Source organism: Rhea americana, unplaced genomic scaffold (assembly GCF_003343005.1).
Source record: "Rhea americana isolate MKP2758 unplaced genomic scaffold, rheAme1 scaffold_246, whole genome shotgun sequence".
Classification (NCBI taxonomy): Eukaryota; Metazoa; Chordata; class Aves; order Rheiformes; family Rheidae; genus Rhea; species Rhea americana.
Window position 1 is genome coordinate 407,551 of NW_028186364.1, and position 11,495 is coordinate 419,045.

Consider the following 11,495-nt stretch of genomic DNA (forward strand, 5'->3'; position numbering starts at 1 on the left):
AAAAAAAAAAAAAAAAGCTATTTGGGATTTTGTTCCTCTTTCTTTTGTGAGGCTATGAAAATAGTAGGTGATGTCTGCCTTGTGAACTTTTAGATCTTGATCAACTTTCTTCATTTTAAAAGTTTTCAGGATAGACAATTAATTGTGTTTAGTTTACATAGGTGATTTTCTCCTATTTTAAGCTTGTACTGGCAATTACAAAGGTTACAGTTTGTTTTGCACCCCACAGTCTATGTCAGCAGTTATGATTCAGATCATAACACACACAGTTGGGATTCTTAGCAAAGCTGCAACAGTCTGGAGTCAGAAAATGAAGGTATAACTACCCTGTGCAGGGAAGTGTTTGCTGAAGTGGAAACACTCAGGCCAACTAAGGATCAAGAATCTGAAGACACATTTCAGAACGACATGGATAGGCATATCTGCATCTACTATCAAAAGGTTCCATTACAAATACTTATAAAATAGGAATTTTAGCATCTGATATTAGCAGTTATGGCTAAATCATTACCTAGTTCTGATGGTGGACAGCATCAGAACCCCGAGGTGGGGAGCGTCGAGGGGAGTAACTACAGGAAGCGTTAGCATGTTCACATGTCTAGATACATAGGTATCCAGATACCTATCTACAGACACATTAAAAAAACCCAACTCCAAYGAATTATGACTTCTAGCCTATAATTGGACTATGCCCTCAGAGGAGGGCTCCTATCYTTTATATATCTTTTTCTGAAGTAGTGTGGGGTATTCCCTCCTTTTATACACATTCTATTCCATTCTTGAATCCTAATAGGATCTTATTTAATGCCATTCAGAAGGAATTTTCATATATTAACAAGTAGTTACACAAAAATTCTATCACCTTCTATAAGTTTTAAATGAGTTGGCTCTCACCAGATTATGGTCTTGTATTACACAGAAATGTAAGTAATAATGCCAAATTTTCTATTTCCACATTATTCTGTTATTACATTTAGATAAAGTTACCTTGCAGATCCCTCTCTTACCAGTCCTAATATTTCCTCCTCTGATTAGCTGTCATCCATTCTGAACTCCCTTCATTTCTTCTGCTCTAACTTTTTAAGATGTGGTGACTAGAAAGGAACAGAAGTACTCTAGAGGCAAACATGCAACTGATTCATAAGGTGGCATTTGTTAAAGGTCCTCTGAGATAGATCTAAGAAGAAGCATCTCCATATCACAGATTAAATCCTAGGTCACTGCAGAATGGAAAGTATGCAGAATGGAAAGTCTTCTGTTATAATACTCTAGGCCTGAAATTCCCAACATAGTGCTCAAAACAAACTTCAAATTTTAAAATGAAACATACGACTATTATATTTTATAACACTTTCATTTAATCCCTTCGGCTAATATTTTGCCAGAGAATAACTTAATGATAATCAGTGCTTTTAAAACAGTAAACATTGCCTAAAATTTTAAGACAAAACAGTTTAGATATAGAATTAGTAAAACAAAATATTTTAGAATATGTTTCTTAGTGATCCTGTCTCACTAGCTAGAATAGTACACAAAGCAATGTTTTGCCTATTCATGTTGTAACAAATAAATAAATAATACACAAATACACAAATGGTGATAAAACAAATTATGTTGGGTATTTCAGGAAGACAMAACTTTCAAAGAAAAATGCCAGGCTTTCTATCATCTGGGGCAACAAAAATTTCAATGAAATTATAGTTACTAAAATAAATCTCACAAAGAGTTTGCTTTAAATTGACTATTCTTTACAAACAGAACAACAGCATTGCTTTTATAAAAATTATTCCACTAGGTAYGTTGCTAGATTTTGTTTTACACACTAGACACTAGGGAAATACTGTTACATCCACAGTACTCACCCCGTATTTGCTTGGAACGGGTGACGAAAGAACACCCTTTACAGTTTAATATAATGCGCTAATTTGTGATAACTAAAAAAACTGTTTAATACTATAATGGCACTCAAAGTTGCCATAGCATCCATAAACSAAACAATAGATTATTTTTCTGCAATAAAATGGCAGAAGCTGCCCTACGGCTACAATATTGTTTTGTATACAAAATAAAGAACTACTTTAAAGAAAAAAATAACAACTTAACATACACAGGCACATATTTTCTAGCAAGCCTTTTGAAGTCTGATCTTAGGTTTTAGTGCATCCATAAGCAAACTGTGGAGAAGAAACAGAGATGTTAAAAAATTGCAGTTCAAAAGACCCAGAGATTTTCTCAATCTGTTGTCTGTACAGCTCCTTCACAMCTATAGAGCACAGCATACACCCTCACTTCAGAATTTAATAATACTCCTAAGGAAGATCGAATTTTTTTWAAAAACAGTAATTTTCATTTTAATTCCTATTCTTGAACCAGGTGTAATAAGATCAGGAAGCATCCCCTGACCTTTTACACATGACATCCCTAGAAGAGATGCCAGGCAGGCAGCCAACTGCACTGCACCTCTTCTGTAGGAAAACCATGCAGCACAAGCAGAATTAAGCACTAAGTCTTTCCTAAAGCTGCTTTTGCAGCATCGCAGATAGACCATTGATCCATACCTTCAAAGCACCTAGAGAAGGAAGGAGCAGAGGGTAACAAAGAGCCAGGCTGCTGCAGATACCTGCTACAGGAAAAGAACCACTGCGGCAGGAAGAGAACCCGGCGGGGTCAGGCGAGCCATAGAGCTCCGCGCGTGGAGCCGGGCCTGCAGAGCCCCCTAGCCGCCCCGGCCGGCTGGGCTCCGCGCCGGACAGCCGCGCCGCGCGCGGCTGCTTACCGGACGTCCTCCGGCCCGGCGCTTTCTAACAGATGGAAATAAAATCAGAGCGTGCGTTTTGGGAGCAGGAGTCGGGAGGATGCGAACTTTATACACTCTGCAAGGTACGTCCTTCAGACTTCAGTGGGCATTTGAGGAATGTTCAAGCTTCCCAAAAAATCGTGCCTAGATTTTAGCTGCAATCACTATTTTAGTCTAAGTGTAATTAAATGGGCATCGTGATGGGCAAATTTAAAGGCAAATCCAAACAATCATCTATACATGCAAAAAGACAAAGACAGACATTTTTCTGTTTCTTAGGGCTCCTGCTCTTCCTCCTCAAGAAATATAATTATACATTGTTTATGCATCTTAAGTTTTTAAATTTCAGAAAGTAAGATTAAGACATGTGCTGATGACATTTTATATTTGCATTTTTAGAATTCACCATAAATACCAATGAGTAATTTGGCACATAAGGTTATTACTCCTTCCTATCCCCAGATTTTTTTTTTCATATATATATATACATATATATATATATATATTCATTCCTGTGTTTTTGGAACACTCATAGGCCAATTCCAAACAAAACCTCTGTCTACCTTGTATCTGTAGTTTCCATATTCACCAAACATACACACATGTGCCAAACAGTGTTACAAAAATATATGAAGCTAAGCCGATCAGCCTGCCAAATACATAGAATATTATAGTATGCCTTATCTTTTCCTCAGTGTTTCAGTATTTTTAATCAATACCAATAAAGAATAGAAGGGGATCCTAGTCTATCTCCCATTACTACACAATGATGTAAGTTTGAAAAGGAACTAGCTCTATACTGAAGGCTTCAGTTCGCAACAGTTTTTGCAAAGCCACCAAAATAAGATATGGAGATCCGAAGCCTGCCAAATGCACAGGCCTTGCAAATTGAAAAGCATACACACAAAAAACGCATAAAGTAAACCAAGGCATCACACTTAAGGCCTTCTTAAAAAAATATGTAACTTCTTCCTCCAAACCCTCCTCCCCAGCTATGTGATGAACTTTCATTCTGCTTAAGGCATTACAGAAATAATCCTTGACACTGGAAATTTAGTTAAACTAAATCTCTAAGTGAACTGAAATTAGAGTAATTCCTATTTCTCACAGCATAAGTTACGAAAAAAACTAAAATTAAGTGAATAAAGTTACACACACACACACACATATATATATATATATATATAAAATGCACCAAGATCAGACTAGTGTCTGCATTATGACAGTGCCAGTTTATGATGTGATATTCAGCACGTAACTATTCCAAACCAAGTATTTCACTTCAGTTACATATTTTATCACCCCACAAAAAAAGACAGCATTTCCCAGATTACAAACACATACTAAATATTTTGGCCAAAGCTTTCAAAAGAGTAGCTATAATTTATTTAGAAGATTATGTTCTGCAAAGCACAACATCTCCTTAATTCCATTTAACTCAGAAGCTTTGTCTCTCATTAATAGAAAGTCATCATCATGTCCTTTAAGGAAAAACTGTCCAGATAATAGAACTAAAAAGCAATGAGGATAACACTCCAGGGCTGAAGGACCAGAACACTATAACCTAGGAAAGATTCATTTACTCASTGTCTCCCCCAAGAGGGTAACTAGCCATGTTAGTCATTGTTTTGCTAACAGTCATGCTACTCTTAGCAAATTAATCTTTAAAGAAAGTGATACACGCATAAAATCCAAGTTGTCCACTTTTCATTATAATTGGACCTCAAATAAAAAGCCTACAAGATGGCTTTCTATGCAAATCAGGAAAAATTACAAATGTAGCACCTTCTGCTTGTTGATAAGCACAGCAGGGATTATCGGCCCTCCTTTACAGGACAGTTTATACATTAATAGGCCCACATTGGTGAATCATCTTATTCACCATTAGGTACTGCAAGGCTTTTCCCTTCTCATAAGAGTTACGTGCCAACAACAACTGGTGGTGAAAACAGAAGAGGCTGTATATATATGCAGCTTTCTCTACTTCAGTATTTTTGCATGAAAGCAGTCATGTGCTCTACTTTACTCTTCAAAGTATCTTCCTAATTCAAGCTTTCTTTTTGCCTGTTTATATTTCTCTTCGAGGCTCCTGTACAGTCCTATGATTTTCTCCTCTCCTGTTCCTATAAAAATTGACATTTCTCTCTTTCAGATGGCTACAATTCCAGTCCCATTTGTAGTTGATGCCCTGGTTGGCTTCTACTTTCTCTTTTCCTATGAAGAAGTGGTGCTTAGAATAGGCAGCTTAGTCGGATGTTCCACCTTCTTTGCAGGTATTATTACAGGTATCCAAGGCTCTTCAGAATGAAATGCCTGAACACCTGTAAAAACAGGCAGAAAAAACACTAATACTATGTGATCAGGGCTCTATAGAGCCCTATAACCTAAACAAGCAAGATTTTCTGCACAAGATGCCTGCAAAGAAATAAACAACTATCACAGTGACGTATTAAAAAAAAATGACCTATGTCTACTTGAGATTCTTCTGCTTGCAAATAAATGATGCAGATAAAACATGCCTGTTCAATCTTCCCCCCCAAAAAAAACATTTTAAAAGATATAAAACCTATCAATTCAGTAAGTTTCTAGATTACATAAATTTTCCCAAGGAAGTAAGTGCTATTTTTCATAGAATACTATGACAACTTCTACTAGACAATATTAAAGACCTGTGCTAATAGTCTCTATTATAAACTAAACTGTATTTCATAAAGCCTTCTTGAGCATATAGAACCATTTAGAATAAAGATTATATGTTTCCAGTTACTTTTTAGCCTGTTTTGACAGGTTTCAAGATTCAAGAAAGAGAAGAATAAGTTTTTTCAAAAAAATAATTAAAAAAGCAAGCATTCCCAAACTTCTCCTGTAGGAACAACTGTGTMCCATTACATTAATTCTGTTCCAGGTTCTTCTCACCTATATTTAGACAACTAAACATTAGTTTTTTAGGCCAGTTGTTCAAGTTTTCCTCTCTTTTCAACAGAAATGAAGAGACACTTCCAGAAGACAATCCATCCTACCCTGGGATCGGGCAGATGATCTTTCAGAGATCCCCATCTCTTTCACTGATGGTAGAAAGAGTCCAAATAACCTCCGCTAGAATAGACAGATAACTATTCTACAGTATCGTTTACAATGTGAAGATGAGAAAAAATACATTTATTTCCAAACTCTTTCCCCTTTATGTTCCTATGAAAGCAAAAATAAGAATCAACAACTATTTGTCCTATATTTATGATCTGCAATACAGTGTAGTATGTAAAGACCATTTCAGCACTGGTACAGTGGACTGGTACACAAAAGCAACTTTGCAGTATTTGTTGATTCAGAAGTGTCTAGCATTCCTGTAGCCTGCTTAGTACTCTCCCATGCTAGCTTTTGGGACAGAGTTTATGCTTTCTGACCACCAGTACGGACAGCAAAAGCCAAAGACAAAAGATCAGGATTTAGGCAATTGATAAGCCTGATGGATCTCAGATAAATGTACTTAGCTAACTCAGAACCAAGATTCAGAATTTCCAAGGAGTCTTGGATCTGGATACTAAACTTCTCCAAGCTCTTATGAGAGCTTTATTTTTCTGAATCTGAACCAGATCCAGATCAAACATTCAGAATAATTGTGGGAAAGAGACCAAACGTAAAATTTAAATTATGATTTTGAGAGAGACGATTATCTTTTATTCTATAAAACCCCATGTGATAGAAAAAGAGCTTCAGTTATAACAGTAACTGAGTATCATACATCCTTCATTAAAAACTTCAAAGGTATGAGACACATTTTAAAACTATCTGTTCTAGTCTGCAAATGCCTCTTAAGACTAGAGATTCTAAGTAGATTTTTACACTGAAGCATTAATAAGTTAATGACAGTATTGTCAGAGCACAGAAAAGACCCAAAGACAGATCTCTTGATCTTGTTCTCTACGACTAGCCTCAAAATTTAAGCCACTCCAATACTCACCAACTATGATTTTGCTTTTTGGTTTTCAAAAAGAACACTGTAGATGATTTATATATAAATCCTTTTTAACATTTCAAACTTTTAAATTAAAATTAAATTCAATTTAAACATATATACCTAAAGTAGAGAGCAAATATGATAACCAAAACTAAATACATTATCATCAGTTTTCAATTAGTCTTTATAAAAAGGACAAAATGCAATATGCAATTGTTGGATCAGTATCAATCTGGCAAAGCAAAGCTACAGTTAAGTYTTTAAACTTTTCAATTTTTATTTCCATTGAAATTTTTGAGTTGCACTTTCAGAACGTCACAGTTGAACAACCAGTACGGCAACAAAGGTCGTCATCTACTCTACGTCATGAGGTTAGCAACAGTCCGCAGCCTGCTTAAATTGGTCTCCCTGCTTAAATTGGTCTCCCTTTCCTTGACATGGCCAAAGAGCAGCTCATGATAGGAGATTTCAAACTCTTTCAAACTCAGTTGTCACATGGCTTTTGCTTCATCCTAGTATGAACTTCTAGCAACAAAGTGACTGCTCCTGGGATCAAGATTATGCAATGCTGCAGTTATCACAGCCTCACATCTACACCATTCATGAAACACTCTACTGGACCTGCCCAAGAACTGACTTYGCTTTATCCTCAAGTCATTTTCCCAGATTGACTCTTGCTCATTCTCTTTCTCTGTTTCCACCAGACAACTAGTAGAAACCAAGAGAAAAATCTAAACTTGCTGATGTTCTCTGCCCATCTTCCTTTTTTGCCCCTACGGAAGCATGTTTTTTTTCTATTAAAGGATGAAAGGCAGAACCCAGGCTAAGATGGTGGAAGCTGTGAGCTTGCACATGCCCTTGATGAAATATTCTCTGCTAGAGAAGTCTTATTTTGAGGAGTTTAGATGATCAGAGTGAACAAATGTTAGATGCAAAAGTAGGACTGAGGTACAACAGTGCTGCTTTTATGCAGTTAAGAAATTTATAAAAAGAATGATGGAAATAATCTGAATAGAGAAAGTCATTGACAGGAATCCTTCAAGAAAATTCACTACATAGAACTTGTGACAAGACTTATTTAGGGAAAGGTCAACATGAATTGGAATGTCTTGTAGAAATGATAGGGCTAAAGGAGTAATTAAGGGAAATATTGATATAACCACTCCCAAAACATTCGGAGTGAGTCTCACATCTAATTTCCAGTATTCTAATCATGTATAGGAGCCTTGAAGTGGGTATAGTTTACTTACTTTTCTGTATTTTATACAATATGTAAAGCCTTACTGTAAAAGACTCAGATACATTATGCTTATTTTTAGAATGTGAATATAAGAATTATGCCAGCGAAGCATCCTGTGAGAGGCACATAAGCCTTTGCAGAGAAATCTGTTTTCATTGTCTTTGTACCATTTAAATGCAGTCCAATAAAACTTGTTAAAAAATGACAGATACTAAAGTTTTAGAAAAAGCTATGCAAAACTAAAAATCTCTCGAAAACAGCTATTTTATTGATGTAGGCACCCACCTGTTTATCTACTCACATGAAATTAATTTCCAAGAGCCCAGGTGTCAAATTTCAGTAGTTAGTACTGTACACCCCAAATTGGCCTGCCTAATTCAATAGGTTGACAGAGTATGGTTGTAAATAAATGATCATTCTATTTAAAATGTAAACTGTTCAAGACAGTGACATTACATACAAATTAAAGCCAAAGAGATACATTTTTTTGTCAACTAAATAAAAAACAATATAACCAGACACCTTTCAAGTGAACTTTGATATTATTTAATATCTATAAATATGAAAAGCTAAATAGGTTGACATATTTTCCTTAGAAAATATTCAAGTTTTGATTTTGAGTAGAAATTAAACTTCTCTGAAATAATTATTTAATAATAAGAACTTTCAAGATATTATTAAAAATCAAAATTAGACAAACTTTTATGTGAGTCTCACACTGACAAAAGTTTACTTTTTTAGCTCGTTGCTAATTACTGTGCCTCAAGATAAAAGATGGCATCCATTTATTAACAGGTTCTACAACATGCCAGTTCCAGTGTATGCGCTCAGGAATAACAGCCTTTCCAGAAGACCTTCTAATTGGAAAGAAGAATTCTGAATGTACCAGTACCTACAACATTCCTGTCTGAAAAAAATTATAAAATCTTTATTTTTTTCTGTATAAAGGAATGGAGAGTTTTACAAGAAATGCTCACTGTTCCTTAAGCCCAGGATTTGGAAGAGTCCATCATCTTAGTTCCTACAGAATAGGAACCAGATTACACAGGGAAGGAGAAAAGGGTATGTAAGATTTCCAAGACCTCATTACTTACTGTCTTCGTAGAAGAGACATAAGTTCATCTTATTTACTGTACACTAATCTCATTCTTCCCAGCTTCCACTGTTCACCTGAGCATTCAGGAAGGATCACTTGTCCCACACTCCTCAAGAACATCTTGGTGCATAAACTGGTTTTGGGTACTGGGAGAGGAGATGGGGAAACTCACATCTTGGGCTCTGAAGGTTGCACACAGATGGACAGAAATGGTGTGGTTGCACAGAAAGCAGTGCACTGGTGTAACCAGTTATTTTAAATTTTCATGGAAGTCTTTCTCACACTGAAGATTAAGCTCACTACCAAACTTAGGACAAGAAAGGTATTTTCCTTCAGGTTAGATTGTTAAGTAGTGTTTCTTCTTCCCTTACGTAATAGCCTGAGGTAACTGCAACTTTCCAAGATCATCTATAAATTCTACAAAACAGATTCTCTGCTTCTGCAAGAAGCTGGAATGTTGGCAAAGATGACAGCACATGAGATGCTTTCCATGATGTGCTGGGAAATATGAAGCAATAATTGATGGAGCCTACTGGACTTAGCATCTAGTGCATGATTATCCTCGTGATACAGAACCAACTTTTCCTTAGACCAATGAAGAGGATACTAACTTGATGACACTTTTCTGCTATTCCTTAGCAGACAATGAGTAAGTTTAAGAAGAAAAAAAGTCTATCTTCTTCTTTTCCCAATATATTCGGCTGGGCCAAATAAACCCAAATAATGCCTCAGATAAATGGAGCATATCAAGGCACTGAGTGTGTTAAGATCACTGGACACTGGGACAACACATGTTACCTGAAGTACTAATTCAAAGACAAGATCTAAAAAAGTAGAGCTCATAGCATAATTTATGTTGGCAATGACCTAAGGAAGTCTCTAGGCCAACCTCCTGATCAAAGTAAGGTTGCCTATGAGGTCCTACGAGGTTGCTCAAGGGTTTATCCAGGCTTCTCTTGAAAACCTCCATGGATAGAGACTGCACATCCTCTCTGGGCAACTTGTTCCAATGTTTGACTGTCCTCATGGTATAAAAGTTATTTCCTAYGTCCACTAACATATAAATTGCTGGGAATTAAGTTCCCAGTGATTTTGAGCAATTGTTAGCAATTTTATAACTCTCTGAGATTGCTCGTATGTCTATAAAAATGCGAATGTCTGAAAGACATGGTTTAAGACAATTCAGTTACGATGTTTTTTTCCATAATTGTAGGATAGCTGAACAATGTGCAAACAGCTCCTTCAATTATACTCTTTAGGGTCAACTATTCCATTTAGCAACAATGAGTTTCACAGCAATCACAAGTTTCACGTTGCCTGAAATAAATCCAGTAACTGAAACTTCTCTCACACATAGGAGTAGAAAGGTTTGGATAGTGCTCTTGCCTTTCTCAAAGACAGGGATTAGGAGGACGTCCTCATCTCTACGAAAAGGGAATTGGACAGCTCAGATCATAGTAGTGGACTATGGACCCTTCCACATAACCTCAAATTCAGACTTCATCAACTTCCTCTCAGAAGATTCTCAATCAAAAACTAGGACTGCAGGAAAGAGGACCTACTTGTTGCATGACTATTTTGAGCACTGCTAAGAAAGTTGTTTTTCCTCAGTTACTTCATAGGCTACTAGACACCAGCAAAAGAGACTCTTTYGCTGGTTTTAAAAGATGAAGTATTTCTTTGAGTAAATTACAGTGTCCAGYATACTTACAGATCAAACCGTGGCAAGGAAGGACCAAGCCTCGGGGTTAGCCCAGCTAACAGCACTCGCACAACGGCTCCAGTCTGAGCACCTAAGAACGGGGCGACACCGCACTTTGGGCCGACACGAGCGACGGGAACAAACCTGGRGAGCGCGACATCGTGCGTTTGAAGCGCGGGGACGCCGAGCACCAGGGCAGCGGCRGCAAGGAAGCCCGGCGGGGCGCGAGGCCGCCGTTTCAGCGACGCCGCGGTGCTTACCGACACGCTGCGCTGCGCGGACGCCCTCCTCGAGGAGGGCTCCAGCCCAAGACGCCGCACGAGGGGATCGACGGCGCCGCGGGGCTCAGGCCCGGCGGGGGGCCCGGGCCCCAACCTGGCACGGTCGGCCTGCAGCCCCCGGCGGTGGTGGGACCCCGGCCCGGCCCCGCCCCCTGACCCCTGCCCTTTGACCTCGCGGCGCGGCSCGGCCTGCCCCCCGCCACTCACCCTGGCGCAGGGTCCCGGTCCCTCCTCCTTGGCCTCCGCCATGCTGCGCCCCCCCCCTCGGCTGCCCCAGCCCGGCTCGCGGGGCCGGGGGGGGTCGCTCCCTCGCAGCTTTCCCGCCCCCCCCCCTCCCCGCTTCGAGCGGGGGGAAGGTCCGCAGCGTGCCCGGGGCCGGCCCCGAGCCGCGCGGCGGCGGCGGCAGCGCGGGGAGGGCGGG

At 38.7% G+C, this 11,495-nt stretch overlaps 1 protein-coding gene across 9 annotated transcripts in view; it reads right to left on the bottom strand.

The window, feature by feature from the left end:
• Positions 1-11,489, bottom strand: part of LOC146594871 (zinc finger MYM-type protein 4-like) — a 45,013-nt gene extending 33,524 nt beyond the window's left edge. For 6 of the 9 annotated variants that reach the window (XM_085306720.1, XM_085306713.1, XM_085306719.1 and 3 more), the window contains exon 1: positions 11,282-11,489. In XM_085306720.1, coding sequence (XP_085162846.1) covers positions 11,282-11,323 — 42 coding nt within the window. In that variant the 5' untranslated portion in view covers positions 11,324-11,489. Of the gene's footprint in view, positions 1-2,107; positions 2,175-2,558; positions 2,702-10,802; positions 10,879-11,281 lie in introns of those variants that run through there. The other 3 variants (XM_085306716.1, XM_085306717.1, XM_085306721.1) reach the window with 3 other exon arrangements.
• Positions 11,490-11,495: the final 6 nt, after the last annotated feature.